This window comes from Ambystoma mexicanum, chromosome 14 (assembly GCF_040938575.1).
Source record: "Ambystoma mexicanum isolate Mex_15411 chromosome 14, UKY_AmexF1_1, whole genome shotgun sequence".
Classification (NCBI taxonomy): Eukaryota; Metazoa; Chordata; class Amphibia; order Caudata; family Ambystomatidae; genus Ambystoma; species Ambystoma mexicanum.
The window spans coordinates 646,522,656-646,548,088 of NC_090940.1; the positions used below are offsets into that span (position 1 = coordinate 646,522,656).

The window sequence follows — 25,433 nt, forward strand, 5'->3', positions numbered from 1 at the left end:
CATCCTGCAGAGCATCGAAACCTGCTTTATTGTTTGGAAACATGCCAGGACTAGTGCAATAATTAGAAACAAAGAGTGAGGACGTCTCTAAGTCTGGCTTTGGGTCATGTACAGCTGTTTATCTGTTTTTAAAACGAGTCCTCCAGGACAAAGAAAGGCTTAAACTCTACATTTGCAAAGTAGGCTCTGTTGCCATCCTCAATGCTTACTGTAACAAGAGCAGAATTCCATTTTTGAGGTTCCCTTCGCCCACACTGTGGGTACCGTAAACGTTTCGCTTTGCTGACTTTGGGATTTATTTTTGTGGGGCCAAGAGACTTCTAAAGGGGGTTCTTCCTCGTGTCTCTGGTCAGGGGTTCGACACCATCGATGCCCGAGTGGTTCCCCAGACCTGTAAAGCACCCCCGTACATACAGCATTCTCCCACCGTCCCTCGACCGAACTTGAAGTGACTGGCGCTGTGAATACTTGCCCTCTGGGTCCTTGGATCCCGATAAATGACTCATCAGGCGTCACCCGGGGTCAGTGGGTCAATATATAAACGTCTTTGCTATACACTGATCACACATTTGGTATATGCTTAAATTGGATATGCGTTAATGCTCTGATTACTTACCGGTAATCTTCATTACTCCTAGTCCTACTCTTCCTCGTCCCAGTACTTACTTCATGAGGTATACCAAAGCAGCAACGGGGAAAAGGTCCCAATGAGACACAGAGCCAAAAACAGTGCAGCAAAACACACCCACAATAACTCTTAAATCACATCCCCACAGACAAAACTCCAACCACGAAGGAACCAACCCCTGAGTGGGAGAAACTCAACCCATAGCGGTTGATGAAAATGCCTAAACCTGCCAAGGCGGCAGCCATACAAATCTCTTGCAGAGAAAAACCCTCCTTGCATCGGCCCAGGAAGCCGCCAAACCCCTGGCAGACCGCCCCTGATTGTGCGCAGGCACAGGCAGGCCAGAAGCCACATAGACCCTAGAGATCACAACCCGGAACCACCGGAAAATGGAAACCACAGATGCGTTATGCCCAGCCCCAGCCGGACCACAAGCAATCAGAAGACTATCAGATTGGTGGAAAAAGCAAACCAAGCCAAATACTCCAACGCGTCCCGTCGGACATCAATGTTAAGCCGAGCCACCTCCTCAGGCGTTCTTGGATCATGAAAGAAGTCAGGGAGAACCAGACCCTGAGAGGTGTGAAAACCGAGAGACAACTGAAGGGAGAAACATCGGACCACACCCCGGCACCACCGAGTCTGGCAGCACCCTCAGGAAAGGAGCGTGACATAAGAGAGCCCCAATCTCCCCAAGCCTATGGGCAGAAGTGAGGGCAATAAGAAAAGCAGATTTCAGTGTAAGATGTTTGATATCAATCTCGGAAAAGGGCTCAAAAGGAGGCCCGTGAAGGAACCGTAATACAAGAGGGAGATCCCAAGAGGAAAGCCCTTTATCAGCACAAGGACGGGAAGAAGAAAAACCCTGGATCAATTTCCCCACCAACACCTCCCCATTCAAGTGACCGTCAGAGTCCCCCAAAAGTAATTTCATGGAGGCCCACTGAGAGCGAAGCCTGGAAAAACTGCCAGGCCTCTGTCAAAACCCCTCCTGGAGGAACTGAAGGATAGCAGAGGCCAGAACGCAGGGGAGGGATCCCAGACCGCCCATACCAGTCTCGGAAATGGCCCCAGAGTCTGCCTAACACCTTCAGAGTGGAGGGTCTAAGAGCATCCATTTGGACCCAACTACAGGATCTGAGAACCCCTGAGATATCAACCTAGACTGAGCAATAGCTACACCGCCCATTGCATCTGGTGGAATTCCAACCGCAGATCCCCTTGAAGGGGACACGGCCACCTCGGAACCAGCCAAGGTTCCTAGGACCGAAGCTCCAACAGAGAGGGGAGCCAACTCCGGCGGGACCAGAACGGAGCTAACAACAACACAGTCACCCTGGACACTCTGATGCGCCAAACCACCCGGGGCAGAAGGGGAATAGGCGGAAAGGCATAAAGGAAAACCCCAAGGCCACTGTACAGAGAGGGCGTCCATCCCCCAATCCCCTCAGCCTGAAACCTAGAGCAGAAGAGGGGAACTTCTGCTGAGGCCAGGGATGCAAACAGGTCTAGAACCAGGGACCCTAATCTGACACAGGTCACCGCAAAGACCTGGGCCAACAGGACCAGTTCCGCAGAGGAGTGAAAACCGGCGTCTGAGAAGATCCGCTTGAACATTGTCCACCCTTCTGATACGTGAGGCCACCAGAGACACCAGATGAGAGTCCTCCCAGGTGCCTATCAGCGCTGCCAGAGCATTCAAGGAGTGGCCGGAACCCCTTTTGCAGTTGACATATGCCAAGGCCGTCGTATTGTCCGATCGGACCAAAAACCGCCGACCGTCCAGCAACTCCTCGAAGTACACCAGAGCTTGGACAATGGCACAACTCTTGCCAATTGGATGATCGCCGGCTCTCCCCAGATCTCACAACCCTTGAGCTGAGAGGACCCCCAATGTAGACCCTTTCTGCTGGTGTTGGTAGTAGGAGAGGCCACAGGAGGAAGGACCAAGCACACCTCAGCCTGTAGACCTGAAACCCCCGGCCACCATAGCAGGGACACTCGCAGCGCTGGGGACACTGAAAACAAAACTACGAAAGCTGAGATGTCGGGAGCCAGTGGGAGAGAGTATAAGACACCAGGAGACATAACCGAAGACGGGCTCAAGGAACTGGAAAACATGCAAGACGCCACGTGCCCCGTAACTTCAGCAAAAGGCGAGCCGAGACATACTGCCTTCTGAGAACCCAGCCCAGAACAGCCAGCAAGCGCCCCCCCTGCACAACATCCAGAGTACGCTCTCCCCAGACGTCCGGACAAGCAGTGCAGGGTCTTGAGACCCATAAGCAGGTGACACATCCTAGAAGGCATAGGGACCAGAAACACCCGCAAGTAGAAAACTTGACCCTGAACAGGGAGAGGAACGGGCAAGACGGTAACCCACAACAACCGTTCGGAGAGAACGGATCCCATGGCCAACTTCTTGGACCGTGAGCTGGGCACCAAAGTCCTAACCATGCAAACCTGGACAGGAGGAGACAGGAACGGCAACTGATACCCCCTCCAGAAGGAGCCCATTACCCAGGAAGCCGAACCCCACCGGTCCCATACACCTCCGAGAAGATAGAGACGAGGAGCCAGGGAAAACCGCCAGTCACTGCACTTGCACCAGAGGGAAATCACAGGACGTTGAAACAGGCCTGCGCCACAATATAACAGCATGCTGGTCAGCCCACAAAAAGATCTGACCTATCAAAAGGAAGATACTGGACAGCCCAGAAGTCCAGCAGACTATGGCCCCCTCAGCTGACAGAGGAGCCACCAGGCTGGCGTCAAAAGGGCAGAGTACTGTCACAAAGCGGGGCAAAGCAATCCATCCCGGATAGCCGACATCAAAGGCAACCCCCTACCTGAGGTATGCCTATACTGGAAAACCCACTGAAGTGACATCCCCCTCCACCAGGGGCTCTGAGAACCCCTCTAAGCACAGACATGTGCCACCATGTGCCCTATTCTTCCCACAAGTCTGAGAGGAGGCGTGAAAGCAACACGTCGGCACCGGAGGACCTAGGCCCTAAAAGAAGAGACACTGGGAACCCCCTGCATGGCCGTTACTTCCATGATGCATTTTCCATAATCCCATGCCGGACAAGGGAAAAGCAAATCAACTCCTTCGACTTTCCCTCGCGCAGTTTAGAGGAAGAGGACAGGACAAGGAGTCTGCGTCCATAGCTAGCACAGACCCAAACACACCACTAACACGCCACATGACTGAGAGGTGGCTTGAGCCCTGTATCCAGTAGCTGGTAGCCCCATGCTCTAGATCGTTCCAATGCGTCGGTCTAGGAAGGTTGAAGGACCGAGTCAGCACCGCTGATACTCGAACCTGAAGTGTAGATTATGCCAGGCCGGTACCTTCCGGCCGCTTGCAGACGTGTCCAAATCTGCACCGTATTCACAGGCAGCACGCAAGGAATGCAGCCAACATCCGGTGAAACCTGGGCTGTGTGTGTCTGAGGAGCGCGTGGTATGTGACATGCCTGCGACAGAACAGAGCCCCCACACTTTCAAATACTCTGTCACAGACACCCCACGACAAGAAGCAGAGAGGCCTCACAACAAAAAGGGAAGGCTAGCCCATACTGCCAAGTGCTTGCCATCATTTCCAATAAAGATGTGTACACAGAGCACGAGGTAACGGCCTTTCGAAGGAGTCAAGATGGCCATACCAGCAAGAGAGGGGAAAACATCAAGCACAGTCCTCCCCTCTCCTTACCTTCCCCCAGATAATGCAGCTAACATCCGGTGCATCCTGGGCCGTGTGTCTCTGAGGAGCGGGTGGTATGTGACATGCCTGCGACAGAACAGAGCCCCCGCACTTTCAAATACTCTGTCATAGTCACCCCACGACAAGAAGCAGAGAGGCCTCACAACAAAAGGGAAGGCTTAGCCCATACTGCCAAGTGCTTGCCATCATTTCCAATAAAGATGTGCACACAAGGCACGAGGAAAACGGCATGTTGAAGGAGTCAAGATGGCCACACCAGCAGGAGAGGGGAAAAATATCAAGCACAGTCCTCCCCTCTCCTTACCTTCCCCCAGATAATGCAGCTAACATCCGGTGCATCCTGGGCCGTGTGTCTGAGGAGCAGGTGGTATGTGACATGCCTGCGACAGAACAGAGCCCCCGCACTCCCAAAGACTCTCTGCCACTGTCACCCCACGACAAGAAGCAGAGAGTTCTCACAACAAAAGGGAAGGCTAGCCCATACTGCCAAGTAGAATCAAGAAGGCCAAAACAGGAGGAGAGGGGAAAAACATCAAGCCCAGTCCTCCCCTCTCCTTACCTTCCCGGGGCCGTGCAGGACCCGGGACACAATGCTCACGCTGCGGTCCGGAGCCCAGCAAAGAACCGAGCGAGGCAATCCAGCTCAACTGTGACCCCAAGCCCCGCAGGGGGCCCAGGAGCAGCGCCGCACCTGAGGGAGCCGAGGGCCCCGCCACACAGCCCCCCCCAGGGGGCCAGCAATCGGTGCTCCCTGGTGCCCCGCACCGGGAAGAAAAAGTCCAACCTGCTGGAGGCAGGAAAAAATAAAAACTGAGTGACATGGATGTGGGGGAGGAGTTATAGAGATTTAAAGAAATAGAAGAAGGTCCTGTGTCGGAGGCAGGTGCCTCATGAAGTAAGTACTGGGACGAGGAAGAGTGGACGTGGAGGTAATGTGTGTTTTTGAGCACAACAATCCGTACTGTGTGTGTTCTGTGTGTGTATTTCTAGGTGTCTAGTATTATACAGGATAACCTACCCATGCAAGATTAATAATTTATTTTGTTTGTAATCTAACGGGAGTTTTGCAGGTCCACTCTATTTATTTATTTTATTGTTTGCTTGTTAGGCGCTTATACAATTAAAAATAAAAACCTGTTTCAAAGCGCACTCTAGTGCGTAATACCACTGTCATCCATCAGTGCAGATCCTGCTCTACCTCCATCCTGCCTGGGTCTGGCCCCTGGAGATGGAGCTCTTCAGGGGGTCTCCTCTGCCTCTTATGGGGATTGGTTGCTTCCTGGAACCCCCTGCTCGGGGAGGTATGGTACTTACCTTACTTTACTCCACACTGCTCGTCCACACTCCCCAATAAAGAGAGTGTGGATTAGCTTTGGTCGACACCCGGCATTCATGACATACAGGGCTGCCGCTCTGCAGATGTTTTGGACTACAATCCCCATGATGCCTCACCATTGGCTCTGTTGGCTAGGACTGATTGGAGTTGTAGTGCAACACATCTGGGGAGCCAAAGGGTGCCGACCTCAGACTTAGGATAAGTGCTCTTACACCCCTTGCCAGAGGGCTGTGGGAAACCATTCCAAACACTTTGCAGGTTTGCCACTGAAGGCACTTCCCAATTCCTCCACTTCCTATGCCTGTGAGATGCCCTGTGCAGCCTTATTTGTATAAGTATTCCTCCCACCAGTACCTGCCCCACATGCCCCACAAAGCAGCCAGGTGCCATGCTCGTGCCCAGGAAGCCCTGTCTATTTGGTACTGAGTGAAGACATCGATTTCCTCAAAGACCGATTTAGAAACACCGCTCCGAGCGGTCTTTCTAAATCCAACTGCCAGCCCCTGCCAGGCACACGAGTGCACGCAGGGGCTGCCAGGCATGGCGTAGGCGGCAGAGGGAAGTCGATGGGGCCCAGGTAAGCGTGTTGTTTTTTGTGAGTGCTGTGTGTGTGTGTGTCTGGGCGTGTGTGTGTGTCTGTGTGTTTGTGTGTGTGTGTCCGAGTGTGAGTGTAAGATTTAGGGAAGGGCCGGGGGGTAGGGGAGCGGGTAACTGTACGTGTGTGCATGTTAGAATGCCTGTGTGTGTGGTTGTAGGTGGGACGGGAGAAAGGCTCTTGGTGTAAAAGGAGGGCGGAGAGTGAGGGGAGAGGGGCTCGGCCGGTGAAACCCACCAAATGACAGAAAAACTCGCCAGTTTGGGAGGGGTGGGGAGCGAAGGGGGACAGGGACTGGTTTTGGGATCATGCAAAGTGATATGTCGACATATTTGGGGCCGCACAAAAACGACCGAAATAAATTGTTCTTTTCTGTGCTCTGTCTTCAATGTGCGGAAACATCACATTCAACCTTCTGTTTTCATTGAACCCTGATGCATCGTGAGACAAGTTCGCTTTTCTTACTTGATGGAGTAGAACGGGCTCTGTGAGGATCTGTGACTCGAAAGACTGGAATAAACGTAGTGCCCCTTTCTTCCATGCTTATAAAAAAGCTTCACTTGGAAGTGCTTGCTCCTTTTTTTTTCTTTTTTTTTAACTCTTTATTTTAAAATTTATATACAAAACCATAAAATCACATACCACAGGACACACTCCAGAAGATAATAAACAGTATAATACATTACAAGATAAACCCCAACAACTAATATCCACCCCCTACTCCCCTATACTAATAAAGCTGAAGAAATGTACCCCAGATCTTTTTAAATAAACTCATCTTCCCTCCTCTTCTGTAAAGTGACTTTTCCATAGCTGCTAACTCTTCCATCTCAATCACCCACGTCTCAACATTCAAAGTCAAAACAGACTTCCAATTTCGCAAAACAATTTTCTTACCAATCATTGCCCCACGAAACAACCACTTCTTCTGACTTAAGGTAAGTTCCTCTAGAGACTCATCATCACCCAATATCACCATTTTGAAGTCTAAGGTAGGTAAACCCTCAATCACCTCACCACATATTCGACCAACCTCACTCCAGAACAATCTTTCCAACCAACAGCCCCACAACATATGCTCCAACGTACCTTTTGTATGAATACATCTCCAACAATCTGAATTCTCCGACATCACCAATCTCTCCGGCGTCCAAAAAACCCGATTGTTCCGACCAACACACAGACAAGAGCTATCACAAGAGGTTCTAAAATAAGCTTCCCACCCCACTGCAGCAACCTCAGTATCTTGCAAAAACAGTCATCTTTAGGTGCCAACTTTTACAACATACCCCGGAGATGATTTCACTGCAACAAGGAAAACACACAACGCCAAAATGTACCATAATGCGGCTTTAGTTAAGAGTCAATGGTGCAATGGCAGCCTCTCCAGGCACGAAAGAGCTGCCGATTCTTCTGGACCTCAAACTTTGGGGGTACATTCTTTAAGCGCGCTGTCATTTGGCATAAAAGTGGCAAGCAGCATGTAAATAAAAGAAGCTCTTAGAAGCAACATTTGGCGCCTTCAGAGTTTCAATAGCTTCTGTAAAATGGCTGACATGTCGAGACAGTCTTTCTGCATCAACGCAAAGATGATTGACATTAGGGCCCCTCTACATACTGCTGTAAGTGTTTCTAAACGGACCTAGCAGCACTAATTCTAGCGCCTGTTGGGTGCAGTAAGAGGGATCCCGATGGCCTCCTGAACCCCAACATGGCCCTAATTATGGGTCTAGAGGAATGTACACAACCCGGCGTAATGCTGGTGTTAAAAAGATGCACTGCAATTATAAGTGCATTCGAAGAAAGAAGAATAATTAACCCATGATTTATTCTGGAATTTATGCCACGGCATAAAGAAAATAAAAATATAATAAATAAATAATTAATAAATATAAAAGTTATGTGTGGATGGCAAGATAAAGCAGGTCTGGTGTCAGTACCTGGGTACTGCGCTGTGTTTTGTCTGTGCACCTGTTGGAGGAACGCTGTCCCATTTCTATTTCGGTTATTTGCATTCTGTATTCAGCCATTTTGGGAGCTGGGGGCTGGTGGGCCCCTCTCAGACAGGGCTACATACTCTGTATGGACAGTGCAGCCTGACTATAACAAATGAGGTGGAGACATTCTAAGATGCAACATCTCTTTATTCTCCTCTACATCATACTGCCGAATCCGGGCTCTACTAGGCCTTCCTCTTCCTCACATGACGTCCCCTTCCTGTCTCTGTCTTAAAGGGCGTACCTTGAGTTAAGGTCGTTTCCTGTTGTTTCACCTGGAACAGGGGCTCAGGGTGGAAATCACAACATGGAGGGTGTTAGCTGTGCCCATCTCAAGGGGAACAGGTGGGCGTTTGAGGTGATTTCACGGGTGACTGGAGTTCCCCTGCAGTGAAACGGATGGAGGGATAAAAAGGAATCCGCAGAGTGCAAAAAGTAAGCGTGGAAGGGAGAGAGAGAACCCAGAGGACGCTGGTTTTTGTTTAGTGTCTGAAGGAACCTCTGAAAGGCCTGCATGACCTGCCGCTTTGCGCTGCCCGATCCCCTGCATTGGGCATGCAGCGAACAGGGTCTGGGACCCAGGTGGTCTGTTCCATGTAAGACGGATCGCCGGGGCAGTGTGGTAAACTGCAGTTTGTCGAGTCCTGTCGGAAGTTGTTGCAGTTGAGGTAGGAGAAAGGCAGGCTGACGGGCCGCAGCAGTCAGTTGTTAGCCGTTGTGAGTGCCAAGGTCCGCCTCGCATACCACACACACACGCATACAATGAGGGAGACTCAGAGACGCATCTGATGGTTGCAAGGTCCCGGTGGCAACTGCCATTCGGGACGCGTTTATTCCCCCAGCGCATGCGTGAGCCCAACCGAGGCTTGCGCATGCATACACACTTATTACTTTGTAACATCCCTCCTTTTCTTTAAAACAGAAAGACAACAACAACAACATGTAACATAACTGTGACTCAACGTGAGTCGCCTAACCTTGGCTGCTGATGACTCAGTTCTCTGAGTCCATAATATAATCTTTAAATCGGGCAGGGGTTGTCAACCCTGTCTGTTCGGGTACCGGCTGCTACTCCCAAAGGTCGGCAGTGGTGCCTCCTCTTCCATAACGCATGCAAGTCCCATTGCGCCGTCATTCTCGCTTTGCGTTGTTGCCCAGTATCTCCTTCCATTCCCCACTTCCTATGGCCGTCCGAATGACCCGGAACACTTCATCTTCATCGGACGCCTTGACGATGTCTTGTCGAGCCACTGCCACTGGCATGGCCACTTCCACGACGTTGTGGACTATTTCTTGACACGCAAAGATCTCCCCGAGGCCTTGCTCCCGTCTTTGGTTCGGATGACGGGACAGGTAATCGGCAGTATTGTTTGTACCAGGCCTGTATTGGAGTTTCAAACTGTACTCTATGAGTGACAGCATCCAGCGTTCAATGCGTGGGGGAGGCTTCGAGGATACCCCGGCCATAATGGGGATCAGGGGCTTGTGATCGGTGACCACCACCACCGGTTACCTAGGATCTAAAGGCAGAAGTGCCGACAACCCCATAGTATTGCAAGCGCTTCTCTTTCTATCTGAGAAGAATAGAATCTTTCTATCTTTTCTCCCTCTCGGACAGCGCTTTGCTTGCATTGGCAACGCATAGGCAATGCATATTTCCTTGTGTGCCTGACTGCAGTAGTACGGCCCCCAGGCCTACGGGGCTGGCATCTACGACAATCTCTGACTCAATTGCCGGATCGAAGTAGGCCATGGTGACCTGATCCGACAGTGCCGATTTGATGTCCTGGAACGCCTTTTGTTCTTTCTTGTCCCATGTCCAGGGCACATCGTTTTTCGTCAAGGCTCGGAGAGGTTCCGAGAGCAAAGCAAGTCCCTTGATAAATCGGCCGCAGTAATTCACCATGCCGAGGAAGCTGCAGACTTCTGCTGGCGACTCTGGTGCTGTTGCTCGCGAATGTCGCAGACCTTTTCTGGGTCGGACGAGATCCCTCCTGCGTGAAAGACAAACCTGAAAAATTCTATGCGGTCCCTGAAGAATTCGCATTTACTTCTGTGCAGCGTCAAACCCAGCTTGCTCAGCCTTTGAAGGGTCAGTTACAGCCTCTTCATGTGCTCCATTTCCGACGACACAAAGACTAGAATATCGTCGCTCATGTTGAGGACCCCTTTTAAACCAGCCAGTGATCCCCTGATAGTGTTTTGAAACACTTCGGCGGCGGACGACATGCCGAAACTCAGTCTCTTAAATTGATATAACCCCTCGTGGGTTGTGAAGGTTGTGATGTACCGTGATTCCGGGTGAAGTTCAAGTTGGTGGTACCCGGGAACGCAGGTCCAATTTTGAAAACACCTTGGGACCTTGTAGTTCACTGATAACATCATCCATCGTCGGGGTAATATGACGTTCCCTCTTTATAACCGCATTGGGCAACCGCATGTCCACACAGATGCGGACTGCACCTGGTTGTTTGGGTTTAGGTGCTACTACGATTGGCGATACCCACTGCGTGGGTACTTCTACTTTTTCTATAATGTCCATATCTATCAGTGTTTGTAGCTCTTTCGCCACTTGCGTTCTTAAATGGTATGGTATCCTCCTATGCTTGAGAGCAGTGGGCCTTACAGTCTCGTCAATGTGTAGGCGTTTCGGGTCAGCTTTCAACTTGCCTACTGCCTGAAAGAGGGTTTCAAACCTGCTCAGGAGCTGTTCGATGTCTGACTGGTACACCGCTAGCGTGAAGTGAACAGTGTTCAGGGCTTCTGATGCGGCGCAGCTAGGGAGAGAATGGGGGCTGACATCCGGCACATAAAATCGAGCTTTCATCGCATTGGGGCCATGGGTAACTGGTGCAACAAAGACCCCTTGGATCGGTAATGAAGTGACGCCTCCAAATGTGTAAATCCTGGCATTTGAATTTTCAAGCTCCGGTGGACCAGGGAGGGCCTTGTAATGCTCTGTAGCCAGAACACACACTGACGCACCAGTCTCTATTAGGACTGGTGTGGGGGTGCCTTTAATGTCTACTACATAGGTTGCTTGCCTCCTTTTCCTGGCTCCTGTAGCTATATTGGATATGAAGAATATCTCTTCGCCCTCTTCTTCCTCTTCAGCCAGGTTGAGTCTCTGTATGTCTTGTTCTACCGTGGCCACGTTCCGCGGTCTCCTGAAATTGTCACTACTCGCCCTCGCAAGGCCTCTGTGGGTTGTCACTGGCGCTACAGCTCTGCACATTCTGGCGTAGTGGCCTGGTGTGTTGCACGTGCCACATACTCTTGGGTTCGCAGGGCAGGCTTCTGCGTGCAGCAGATCGTAACCGCAGTAGTGACACGCTGCTGGGGTGCTCTGGGTGGGGGATGCATCTTGACGCTTTTGGATCCACCGAGACTTCGATGGGGTGGACCTCCCTAGGGCAAAAGCCTCTTCACCTTTGCTTGGCCGTACGGCCGTGTCCATCTTTGCCCCTCTACTTTCTGCCAGTTCATATACCCTGCCAGTGTCCAGGATTTGAGCCAAAGTCATTCCGGGTTCCCACAGGATCTGCCTCTGCAACTTGCTCGAGCTGCACCCCTGTATTAGCTGGTTTCTCACCATCCCTTCTTCATTGTCCCATCTGCACATGCTTGAAAGTTGGCGCAGTCGCGCACAGAATTGGTCTAGGGACTCGTGGTCATGTTGTTTTTCACTACGCATCACAAACCTGTCAAAGTCCACATTCGACAGTGGTATGAAATGATTCTGAAGGGCAGTCTTGACTGCGGCGTAAGTTACCACCTGAATGTTCAATGATTCATAGATTCAGAGTACCTCAGTCCCCGCTGAGTACAGCAGCGTCGCAACCTTTGCATCATGGTCGTCTTCCACAGTCGCTCTGAAGAACATGTCCAGCTTCTTGATCCATATAAGCCACCTGGGCCCCAGCTTGGAAGGAGGACCTGATGTGTCGAATTCCGGCATCGGTGCCAGAGCGCCTTGTTGTCTACGTGACATTTGTGCTGGTGCCGCTGTCTCTCCTTCTTGGTCACTCATTCTCACAGGTCGCACAGGCACCTCAACCGCATGTGTGAGGCCGCAAACCTTTCCCACATGGACAGCACTCCACCACTGGAGAAATTTGTGGGCAGAAGTGGGCTTCTTGGCCTGTAGCTAGTGACCACTGACCTCCTTCACAGCATGCAGTCACTTTGTTCCAGCAACTCCTTCTCAACTGGTCCACCAGACTGGGTGATAAAAAATGTTCCTAGGCTCCCATGGCCAGAAATCATGGCTCCCCGTCCAGGGCAACAATGAAGGTTCCAAAAATTGTTCCTTTATGATCACGTGGGTAACGCTCGAGCACCCTCGCCGGCCGCTACTACCACACGTTGGATTACAAAATGGCCGACCGTAGCAGCGTTGGATTCGAGCTGCGTGATGAGATGGGCTGCCACGACTTGCAGTTCGGGAGCTTGCCGCTCACAAACACTCACTACGTGCCGATTACTCGTCACCAATGTTAGCCGTTGTGAGTGCCTCGGGCCACCTCGCATACCACACACTCACGCATACAATGAGGGAGACTCGGAGACGCAAATGATGGTTGCAAGGTCGCGGCGGCAACTGCCGTTCGGGACGCATTTATTCCCCCAGCGCATGCGTGAGCCCAAACGAGGCTCGCGCATGCGTACACGCTTATTACTTTGTAACATCAGTGTCCCCCTTTCTATTTATTCTGACTTGTCGTCGGTAACACAACCTTTCTGTGAGGTATATCCTGCCGGGATTGATAATATTTAAATGTATTTATTTTCCCGGTTTCTTTTCTCGTGTGATTCCATATCCCCATTTTGTGCTGGTAACTGTGTGGAAAATGTTCACTCATCTTATATGGAGGTAAGGAGTCCTTGTGGTGTGTCAATCACGTTGGCGCATTAAGTGAAAGTATTTCTGGTAGCATTGCTTGGATTTCGGTGAAGCCGGGACAGCCCTTTGCACTTTGGTCTTGTAACAGTATTGCAAGAATTGGTTGATCTTCTACTCTACAGCGGTCATTTCTCTGCAAAATAGTGGTTTGCGTATTTCTGAAAAAAACAACACAGAAAAAAAGAAAATGCTCTTGTGGGTTTCGCACCCTCATCTCGCTCTCCCGAGGCTGCTGCGGTTTTTTTGTAGCCCGGCGTTTTCCCATTAAAAAAAAAATTAAAATACACATGATTGAGCCTATTTCCCACCATAGGTTTAGTGGGCTTATTTAGGCGGGGGACCTGGCGGTATCTATATCTTTTAGTGAGACGTTCCGCTTTGTGGTCAGGTTTTATTTATTTATTTATTTATTTATTCAGCGCGCAGCAGCCCAAAGGCATTGTGGCGCTGTTACAGACAGAAAGCTTAGTTACATAGTACAATGTATATTTACACTTAGAAAAACAACATATTGCTACATTTCAGGCAGACAGAAAGAAAAATAAAATCCATATTGTAGTTTCTTTCTTCCAGTTTTGCTTACAGTCCACGAAGCGATATTGGCTGGCACCGTCGGGTGTTTAAAGGTGCGGGCTGTTTTTATACACATGCCATTATTGCCTGCCGTGTGGAGGAGGAGAGGTCCTTTGAGTTCTATAGCTCAGCTCTAACCCAGTTCTATAGCAAATGGGTAAACTCTATTTGTTGCACGGTGGGGTTGTCTTGTCTGATGTGTGTTTATGGGCAGTCTTAGCTGTTGTGAGGCAGACTGCAGCTACCTTGGTGAGCATTAGCATTGCCACCAGAGGCAAGTGATTTAGTCACATTAATAGGGGAGGGTGAGTTCCCTCCCACTTGTATTGTGTTCTCTCTACGCAGCGCCCAGGTGTTCACTCATTGGAAATGACAGGGATGCTCACCCTAAATTGATTTCAGTCTACACCTAAACTATAGGTGAACACCCAATCTGTATAGCTTTTCCTCCACAGTCTCACCTAAGGGTCCGCGAAAGGGTCGCAGCGCTGACCCCTGCATTTAGGCAAGCCTGGTGGCTGAGTAGCCAAAGAAGCAAGTTGGACCCATTTCTAAAATACATGTCAATATGCAAAATGTTCGAATGCATAACCACCTGTGCCGGAGGATATTAGGCCCAGCTGTTGGTGGGGTTTCTTGATGCTGTTTGCGTGCACCCCCACTCTGGCGCGCACTGTAAACGACTGCGCGGGAATTTAAATGGCCGTCCCCCTGGGCGAGTTAACAGACAAGCTGGGCCCGTTGATTAAGACCGCGCCGAGAGGTCTGTTTACACCAATTTCACTGAGAATATTTGACAGATAGAATGCGGAATTATTTACTTATTTAATATGTTTGGAACCGAGGATGCATATGTATTCATGACTAGGAAGGTTATCCTTTTTATGGGTCTTTATAAAGCGAATTGTTTCTCAATCCTTATCGCTGTCACTGAATGTATTGGGCATCAACCCTTCTGTTGTAGGATGCTTTAGAACGTGGGGATCTCACAGGAAAAAGGGGTTCCCGGGAGCTGGCAGCTTATTTGCTCCTGGTGGAGGCGCACATCCTTTTCTCAAGACCGCTCACGATCGGTGGTTGTTTTTCATTTCTGTCTCGGATCCTATGCTACGCGCATGCGCGCGCTAAGGTGTTGGCCCATCGCTCATGTCTACCTACAGGCTGCTGTTCAATCGTACATTCCCACAGGCGCTCTCTATAATTAAGGGCAGAGTCACCTTACACTTACCCGATGAATATTAACTTGGAATATTGCTCGTGGTAATTAGCCGCTGACAGGCCGGCAATAAACATGCATGTTTTTACCTCCTCCCAAAAGATGGAAATAAACATTCGAAAATCCCTCCCACCCCCCAGCTTTTAAAACACTTTTCTTCACTTATATGAAAGAATGAACAGGTGCATCTCTGCACATGGGAGAAAGAAAACACGATGTGTGTCACCCTGGAGGGCCTCTAAGTATCTAAGCTTATACCGCCTTTCCCAAAGTAACTACACAAGGATTGTCACTGACCCTACTGCGCAGGTCCCTGTGACAGAAACCTCATGTGCTATGGCTGTGCCGACTCACTTCCCTCCCCCCAGCAGGGGTGCCGATGGATATTTTTTGCGGGGTGCTCAGAGTGAACATGCGATTTTCAGAAAAACAGCACAGCATGTCGGACTCAGAAACATATGACAAGCGAAAATGAAGTGTAAAATGTCAAAAATATTTCTGAAAACCCACATGCTTTACCGCCAGTTCAATTTATAATCACCACGGTCCCCAAGATTTCGACACGCGGTAATAGCAAACCCAGAAATACCAGCAAAACATCTTCTTATCTTGTAATGCAGGCTCAAGGGTGGCATTCAGGAGCCCCCAAATACCCTGCAAACATTCACATGTTACCCCCATTTCTAAGGACGAACATTCATTCTTCAAAAATATCACTTTTGTGTGATGCATTTGGGACAATTCTATTATTTCAATATGGTATTTCTTCAATAACTTTCAACTGTATCCCTACATATTATCCCCACCGAAAATATCGCCGTATATATGGTCGTCTGTAACGCCTTAGGTGGTATTTTTGGGGTGGATAATTTGTGGGAACGGGGGATGCGGGGGTGTCCCCTGCACATTTAAAAATAATGCAGGGGTTGTCGGGGTACCCCCCCGCAGGGTCCATGCCTCAATATCGCTGCAGAAATATGGTGATATTTTTGTATCGTGATATTTTTGCGGGGATATTAACACATGGAACCCTTTCAACGTTCAAAATGACAACATCAGCTTGAATGTTAATGTTCTTGTGTTTTTAGAGTCCTTATTTTGGAAGCTCTTTCTCTAACAGGGCCTGTGCACAGCAGAAAGCTGACTCTTAGATAATAAACCTTTCATGTTGCACAGCCTTCTGGTCTACCAGCAGGATGTTCTTTGTGGGATAACACAACCCGGGGACTTTCTGGACAATCCGCACACGCATGCATATCCACCCCAATGGGACTTACTCTACACGAAGCTGCTTCAGATTCCAAAACTGGACAACTCCTCCGGCGTAGGCAACCGCTAGATGATTGGTCTGGCCAACGTAGAGCATCGCTGAGACGTCGCGTCTGACACCGCGCGGCAGACGTACGCCTACGTGCCGCCCATGCTGTCGTGCATCATTGATCCGCACATCAATGTCTGGTTCCAAGACGGGGAAGCATTTCAATTCTGTGAAGAGCAGAAGACAGCATATCAGGCTGAACCTTTTAGATTAACCAGGCCTAATCCTGAAGGAAGCCACAAAGGCTACCACTTCCTTCTAATTGGATTGGGTGGAAAGGGCCGCGACGCCCCTTCTCCAATGGGCCTCAGGGCTCCCTGTGGCCCACATAGTAAACATGTCATTACAATGCTTGGCATGATTTCTCTGTGCCATACTGTCTGTCATAAGCCATGTTGATGCAATCTTCCTTACTGGGGGAGCTTAATGGCATGTGCAAAGGCACGTGTCCCATAGATAAGTAAGGGGACGCCTTCACTCAACAAGGAGCAACACCATCACAGGCTAAGTCAGAACCCTCATATGCTGTAAAAGGATCTCTCCCACTTATAAGGAGAGGAGAGAGTTTCAGTCCTAACTATTGTAGACAAGGCATAGTACAGATGGGGCAGTGCCCTTTCTAGGGTCTTTGCGAAGGGTCCTTGCAAACCGGTTGGCCCACACACCAGGATGTGCATGGGAGTGAGCAGCAAACATTCAATAAGGACATTACAGGGCAGAGCGCAAGGCCACATTTTGATTAGATCCTTTCCAAAAGGCAGTTCAAGGAGATTTAAGAAAACCACGAGCGAACCATAATCGCAAAGATGCACAAATATCAGCCATCAAAAGATTGAAAGAAAACTATAACATCATGGTCAGAATGGCTGACAAGGGCGGTAACATCGTACTACTCAAAACTGAAGATTACATCCAAATAGCAATGAACCATCTGAATGATACGGCATGCTATCAACCACTTCAAACAAACCCTGTCAAAAAGCTAAATGCGGATTGGAAACTCATGAGTGCACATTGGCACAAACAAGGTTTACTTTCAGATGATGAATATGATTATATGAACATTCTACACCCAATACTTCCGACAGTTTACTTTATGCCCAAGATTCACAAACCATTCAATAACCTACCACAATGCAGACCAATCATTAACAGCATCGGCTCATTCACAGAAAGAATTTCAGAATACATCGATCATTATCTTCAACCCCTTGCATCTGGTCTAAGTTCTTTCATCAAAGACACAACACATGCATTGAAACAACTAGAAAACATCTTTTCCGAAGAAAACTTTCAGTTTGTAACATTTGATGTCACCGCCTTATACACCAGCATTATTCATACTAGAGGAATCTCAACAGTCAATCACTTTTTGAAAAGTAGATCAGTTTCATTACAAGAACAAAACCTGATGATTTCGAAAATGATCCACTTCACATTAACCAACAATATTTTTTGCTTTCGAGAAAAATTATTCAGACAAGTCCAGGGAACTGCCCTGGGCACAAAATGCGCACCTTCATACGCCAACCTCTACATGGGACATTTTGAGACTCAAGTCGCCTGGCAACATTCAGATTTCACTACCAACAACAGAATTGCTTTCTGGGGAAAATATATTGACGACATTATTGTAATATGGAATGGTACAGAACAACAATTACTAGATTATCACTCTTTTTAAACAATAATTACTACAATTTGAAATTCACTATCTCCTACAGCCAGCAATCCATAATCTTTCTGGACCTCACCCTCTACATACAGGACCAAACTATCTACAGCACACTATATACGAAAGAGACGGCAGTCAACAGTGTTTTACACGCCACCAGCAATCACCCTCATCATATCATCCAAAACTCACAATTTGGTGAACTCCTGCGAATTAAAAGGAATTGTACATCAGCAGAGGAATGTACTAAACATCAAGATATGGCATTCAAGAAATTCCAGAATCGCGGATACAGTTCTAAACATCTTAAAAATATGGTAACTGAAAGTATGACGAGATCCAGACAAGATCTACTTCAGGACAAACCCAAGAAAACACTAGAAACAGATAAACCCAGGTTTATCACAACCTTTAGCAGCAATAACCATGTCATTAAAAAGATTCTTCAAAGAAATTGCAACATTCTTACAACAGATTCGGAACTGAACACCATTCTAGACAAGAAGCCTAATATGGTTTTTCGGAATTTATGACCTTAAAGAAAATGTTAAGTCCATCTTACTTCGACAACAAGAAATTTGAACAGGACCAACTCTTCATCAACATGGTTAACACCACCTTCTAAAGGGAATTTCAAATGCAGTAATTGCCAGATTTGTTCCTATATGTTTAATGGAAAGAAAGAATTTGTGCTACCGAATGGCAAAAAAAATCACAATCAAACAACTTATCAACTGCAACAGCCAATTCGTGATATATGCCATAATATGCTCATGCAGCAAAACCTATATTGGCAGTACAATCAGGAAGTTCAAAATCAGATTGGGCGAACATCTGCGAGCAATCAAAAACAAGGACATGAGATCGCCATTAGCTTTTCACTTTGACCAACACCATGCAGAGTCTGATATAACCAAAATCAAATGTTATGGACTTGAACAATTGTCCATACCAAGAAGAGGAGGAAACTTGGAGAGACTTCTCCGTAAAAGGGAAGCTTTTTGGATATGGCCGATGGACTCAATCCATATGGGTCTAAACGTTGATCAGGAACTACATCATTTTCTCTGACAAGTACAATGTTATTTGCTATAATTTTCTCTTCTTCTATTTTATGTGTTAATAATCATCTTGATTTACTTTTTCCTTTTGATTCAATCGTGAAATATACACACCAGTATGATCAACATATGAAGTCCCACATATGGGACTTTATTTATAACAATGAGCAAATATATTGAACTCGTTTTGAACCTCACCATGTGCAATTACTAAAAATGAACTTTGCCAATGATGAGCATGTTATGACACACCAGGTCGTTTCAAGATTACCGCCTCCATTGTAATCCCTCCATTTGTATCCTGCTATGTTCAATTGTTCAATTGTTTCTTAGTCTGCTAATAGTTTTATGCAACTACAATGCGATCTTCACGTTAGTTTTGAATTCTTCATATAACCACAGTAAGATTCAATTTTTTCTGATTCATCTGAAATAGGTTGTTTTTATTTGGATGCCCACACATAAACAACAACTTTAGATATTTTGGAACACATTCCAATCAAAATCATAAATAATTTTGAGGCACACACCTATCATGCTTTTTATCCATATCCAATATGGCGCCAGGCGAACGGTCGCAACGTCACGACATCACGTGACTCATCCATTCAACAGCATTTGTTTACAATGCCGCTTTGAACGCGTTTGCGCGTAACACCCTGCTCTCAGCATTCGAACCGTGTACAGCAACCTGTTTGGCTAACAGCACGGTCATTTTCCTTATGTAAGTAAGACGATCGGAATTTTACTTTTATAGAAAATATATGTCCACTTACCAGACACAAGCATTTTTCAGGCGGAATTATACATACTCGCTTTCTGTCTATTTAGTGCCATCACGAACTCCATCCAGGAGGCATTTTGTGAACGCCCAAACGGGAGACCATTTATAACACGAACCAATTTACAGATTATACATGTAAATTGTAATCCTCTTTGTTCTTTTCCTTCTTTTTCACTGCTTCCACTGTATTTGGATTTAGAATTGCCCTTATAAAGTAAACACTTGCACATTTTCAAAGCTATGCCTGAAGATCTCATATTAGTTTTTTTCAACAATTTTAAGTTCTGTCTTTTTTGCATTCTGTCTCAACAGGAATCAAATGTGTAATTGGTGACTTTGAACTGTGGGAATATTTTACATCATTTCTTTGACAACAATCTGCCATTAAACCCCTGAGGAACCGCCAATAAATAGGCGGGGAAACACGTGACTGGAACGGGCTGGACATTTCAAAGTACAATTTCTGTTAGAACAACTTCTAACCTTTGGAAACGGATTAGATATAAACTATAACTCTGTCACAAAAGACTGATTTTTTTATTTTTTATTTCATCAAGAATTATATTGATGTTTGAATTTGAATGACTTTATAATTCAAATTGAATCTATCATTTAAGCAACCCTGAAATAAAACCAAGAAAATAAGGCTAAGAAAACCAAATTAACTGTCTCACGTAACAGTGATTTCACCGAAAAATGTATTTATAAAACAAGTTATTCTTTGGATCGTTTTTGTCCAAGCGCAGACTCCATCAAGGTCTAATTCACCTATTTTTCACATTTTGCTTAGTCGAAAATTCATAGAAATGTACAGGTCTGCGCTCCACCAATCACCACAAAGGGATTACAAAGTGGGCGATACTGTGGGAGGGGCTATGTGTTGTGCTTCTAAATGCATGCAGATAAATAATTTCTAACTGAAATTGTCAGGTGCGCATGTACTCATCTTTTAGGTTTAATGAGGGGTGCCCCACAGCCCCTTAACACGTACTCCCCCCCATCTCTGCCTAACCCGGTTCCCACCTTGTGTTTCTGTCTTCATTTCGGTTGTTATCGAAATCCATTTTTCGAGTTTATGGTTACTTGTTGTTCCAGTTTAAGGGCATACACCTGTTGAAGTTGGTGCCCGAGAGAGAGTAATTTGTCTTGCAGAAATCGCCTGGTACACCATTTGCTGTATATTATATATACCCTATAAATGAAATAAATAAGTCTTGAGGAATCGCTTGAAGCTGTTGACAGTGAGGCTGTACTTTACGCTTAGAGGCGGGTTACAATGACGCATGATCATAGTCCCTTCAAGATTTAAAAAAAAAAATGAAATAAAGAATTATTTACTGCTTTTGATTCCAGAGGAGCTGGAGTGGGTGAGATAGTTGCCATGAGGAGAATTGTGTCGTGTACCCTTTCGTAACATTGCCCTGTCTAGTTGACACTCAATGTGTTTTATTGGATTTTGAGCTCGTATTATGAGTTGTTTTATTTGGGTATTTTAAAGAATGTAATTATTTTCATTTTTATAAAAAAGTTTGAATGTTAGTTAATATGAAAAATGGAAGTAAGTAAATAAATGTATCTACAAACCTATTCTTGCTGTCAGCTTTAATTATTTGCTTCTCTAAAATGGAAAGACTTGTGACAATGGGCAGCCGGAAAGAGATATTGCGGTATTTTTATATCACACTGGTATTTGTATTAAAAAACTTTGGAAGAAAAGAACAATCTTAACAGGACTCCTGTTCTGCGATAAAGTCATGTAAACAAAGTGGGAACATGTTTACTAGGAAAATCTGGCCGTGGTGGAATGTGGCAGGCCTTCAGGTGCCTGTCAGAATCACACACTGAGTCAGCACCCAAGGCTCAGTCCTACCAAGTACCCAACTCTGCAATGCCAAGCAAATATCCAATCAGTTTCACAAACAGGGGGTTTAAACACCTTGAGCAATGGGTGGCATTCATGATAAACCCATAAGCAGAGACGTTCATTTTGCCAGTCCTTTAAAAAATCAAAATAATCAAAAACAGCCCATCTTCTTCCTTGAAATGTTATATGACCTCTACACTAAGTCAAGACATCAGCAGACATAATCAATTGATTACCTATAGATAGGGCAAGTAGATTACACAGACTGTTTAATTAGATACACCCTAATGCTCTTTCTAAAGCTTATTTTTAAACTGTATTTTCTTAATCTAATGCACTTGTCCAAGACTTGGTTTACCTGTTGGATCTTTCTCACTTCTTCCCGCCAGCTCTTTTCTTAGGGCAAGGTCGAGTAGTATGACGTCACCTGTGCTTGTACCAATTGCAATTGTTCCACTAAACGTCTGTAGGATGGCGTGAAGATCGTCCATACTTTTGGGTGGTGCGTGTAAGTCTCCAAGCATTGTCATGTACTCGATCTATATAGACCATGGGCCATAACCAACACAAAATTAGCAATGCTGCATCATCACCCATGTCCAAAACATATCCATGTGCTGTATCGCCTATAATCTAAGTGCCACGCTTAAAATGCCATTTTCCCTTTGTCTTGACATGGTAATTGTTCTCTCTTTCTCTATTTTTAACGGTTGTATGCTCAATCTTTCTCTTCTATCATCTACTGTAGAGTTCAGCCTTAAGCTCCACCAAGCTACCAAAGTGTGAGCCAAACTCGAGACGCATAGTTACCTCTGGCTGTAAATGAGCTTTGGCTATAGCACTCATTTCAACATTGCCCTTTGTCCACTGCACAACTTTCCAATGCAATAATATCCTGCCAAATTCTCCTCAGCGTAAAAATCGGCACTTGTCTAAGACCACATTTTAGGAGCACTCTTATCTTCGTGGGGGTACCAAAGACACAGACATACCTTTATCTCAAGGCTAACGCTTATGTCAGAATATATTTTATATTTTTTCATCTGCTCATACACATTATTGGACCAGAGACCTAACTTATATTTTGCTTTCAATTTCACTGCGCGACTTCACCCAATCATGTTTCAGCTAAACCCAGAAAAAGTGCTGTTGGTAAACAACTCACCCAATCATGTTTCAGCCAAGCCCAGACAAAGTCCTGTTGGTAAACGTCTCACCCAATCATGTTTCAGCTAAGCCCAGACACAGTCCTGTTGGTAAACATCTCACCCAATCATGTTTCAGCTAAGGCCAGACAATGTTCTATTGGTAAACATCTTACCCTATCATGTTTCAGCCAAGCTCTGAAAAAGTCATGTTGCTAAACATCTCACCCTATCATGTTTCAGCCAAGCTCTGCCAAAGTCCTGTTGATAAACATCTCACCTATTCATGTTTAAGCCAAGCCCAGACGATGTCCTGTTGGTAAACATCTCACCCAATCGTGTTTTAGCTAAGCCCAAACTAAGTGCTGTTGGTAAACATCTCACCCAATCATGTTTCAGCTAAGGCTAGACAAAGGTCTGTTGGTAAACCTCTCACCCAATCATGTTTCAGCCAAGCCCAGACGAAGTCCTGTTGGTAAACATCTCACCCAATCATGTTTCAGCCAAGGCCAGACAAAGTCCTGTTGGTAAACATCTCACCCAATCATGTTTCAGCTAAGCCCGGACAAAGTCCTGTTGGTAAACATCTCACCCAATTATGTTTCAGCAAAGCCCAGACAATGCCCTCTTTGTAAACATCTCACCCAATCATGTTTCAGCTAAGCCGAGACCAAGTGCTGTTGGTAAACATCTCACCCAATTATGTTTCAGCAAAGCCCAGACAATGCCCTCTTTGTAAACATCTCACCCAACCATGTTTCAGCTAAGCCCAGACAAAGTCCTGTTGGTAAACATCTCACCCAATTATGTTTCAGCAAAGCCCAGACAATGCCCTCTTTGTAAACATCTCACCCAACCATGTTTCAGCTAAGCCCAGACAAAGTCCTATTGGTAAAAATCTCACCCAATCATGTTTCAGCTAAGGCCAGAGTCCTGTTGGTAAACATCTCACCCAATCATGTTTCAGCCAAGCCCAGACAGAGTCCTGTTGGTAACCATCTCACCCAATCATGTTTCAGCTAAGCCCAAACTAAGTGCTGTTGGTAAACATATCACCGAATCGTGTTCCAGCTAAGCCCAGACAAAGTCTTGTTGGTAAACCTCTCACCCAATCATGTTTCAGCCAAGCCCAGACGAAGTCCTGTTGGTAAACATCTCACCCAATCAGTAATCAGCTAAGCCCAAACTAAGTGCTGTTGGTAAAAATCTCACCCAATCATGTTTCAGCTAAGGCTAGACAAAGTTCTGTTGGTAAACCTCTCACCCAATCATGTTTCAGCCAAGCCCAGACAAAGTCCTGTTGGTAAACATCTCACCCAATAATGTTTCAGCCAAGCCCAGACGAAGTCCTGTTGGTAAACATCTCACCCAAACATTTTTCAGCTAAGCCCAGACACAGTCCTGTTGGTAAACATCTCACCCAATCATGTTTCAGCTAAGGCCAGACAATGTTCTATTGGTAAACATCTTACCCTATCATGTTTCAGCCAAGCTCTGAAAAAGTCATGTTGCTAAACATCTCACCCTATCATGTTTCAGCCAAGCTCAGACAAAGTTCTGTTGGTAAACGTCTCACCCAATCATGTTTCAGCCAAGCCCAGACACAGTCCTGTTGGTAAACATCTCACCCAATCATGTTTCAGCTTAGGCCAGACAAAGTTATATTGGTAAACATCTTACCCTATCATGTTTCAGCCAAGCTCTGCCAAAGTCCTGTTGATAAACATCTCACCTATTCATGTTTCAGCCAAGCCCAGACGATGTCCTGTTGGTAAACATCTCACCCAATCGTGTTTTAGCTAAGCCCAGACAAAGTCCTGTTGGTAAACATCTCACCTAATCATGTTTCAGCTAAGGCTAGACAAAGTTATGTTGGTAAACCTCTCACCCAATCATGTTTCAGCCAAGCCCAGACGAAGTCCTGTGGTAAACATCTCACCCAATCATTTTTCAGCTAAGCCCAAACTAAGTGCTGTTGGTAAACATCTCACCCAATCATGTTTCAGCTAAGGCTAGACAAAGGTCTGTTGGTAAACCTCTCACCCAATCATGTTTCAGCCAAGCCCAGACGAAGTCCTGTTGGTAAACATCTCACCCAATCATGTTTCAGCCAAGGCCAGACAAAGTCCTGTTGGTAAACATCTTACCAAATTATGTTTCAGCAAAGCCCAGACAATGCCCTCTTTGTAAACATCTCACCCAATCATGTTTCAGCTAAGCCGAGACCAAGTGCTGTTGGTAAACATCTCACCCAACCATGTTTCAGCTAAGCCCAGAAAAAGTCCTATTGGTAAAAATCTCACCCAATCATGTTTCAGCTAAGGCCAGAGTCCTGTTGGTAAACATCTCACCCAATCATGTTTCAGCCAAGCCCAGACAGAGTCCTGTTGGTAAACATCTCACCCAATCATGTTTCAGCTAAGCCCAAACTAAGTGCTGTTGGTAAACATATCACCGAATCGTGTTTCAGCTAAGCCCAGACAAAGTCCTGTTGGTAAACCTCTCACCCAATCATGTTTCAGCCAAGCCCAGACGAAGTCCTGTTGGTAAACATCTCACCCAATCAGTTATCAGCTAAGCCCAAACTAAGTGCTGTTGGTAAACATCTCAC

At 46.5% G+C, this 25,433-nt stretch overlaps 1 protein-coding gene across 1 annotated transcript in view; it reads right to left on the reverse strand.

The window, feature by feature from the left end:
• Window positions 1-25,433, reverse strand: part of LOC138527099 (protein ELYS-like) — a 510,654-nt gene that overhangs the window by 421,490 nt on the left and 63,731 nt on the right. The window contains exons 3-4 of the mRNA XM_069638141.1: window positions 22,036-22,216; window positions 16,253-16,460 (exon numbers count right to left, since the gene is read on the reverse strand). Coding sequence (XP_069494242.1) covers window positions 16,253-16,460; window positions 22,036-22,216 — 389 coding nt within the window. The remainder of the gene's footprint in view (window positions 1-16,252; window positions 16,461-22,035; window positions 22,217-25,433) is intronic.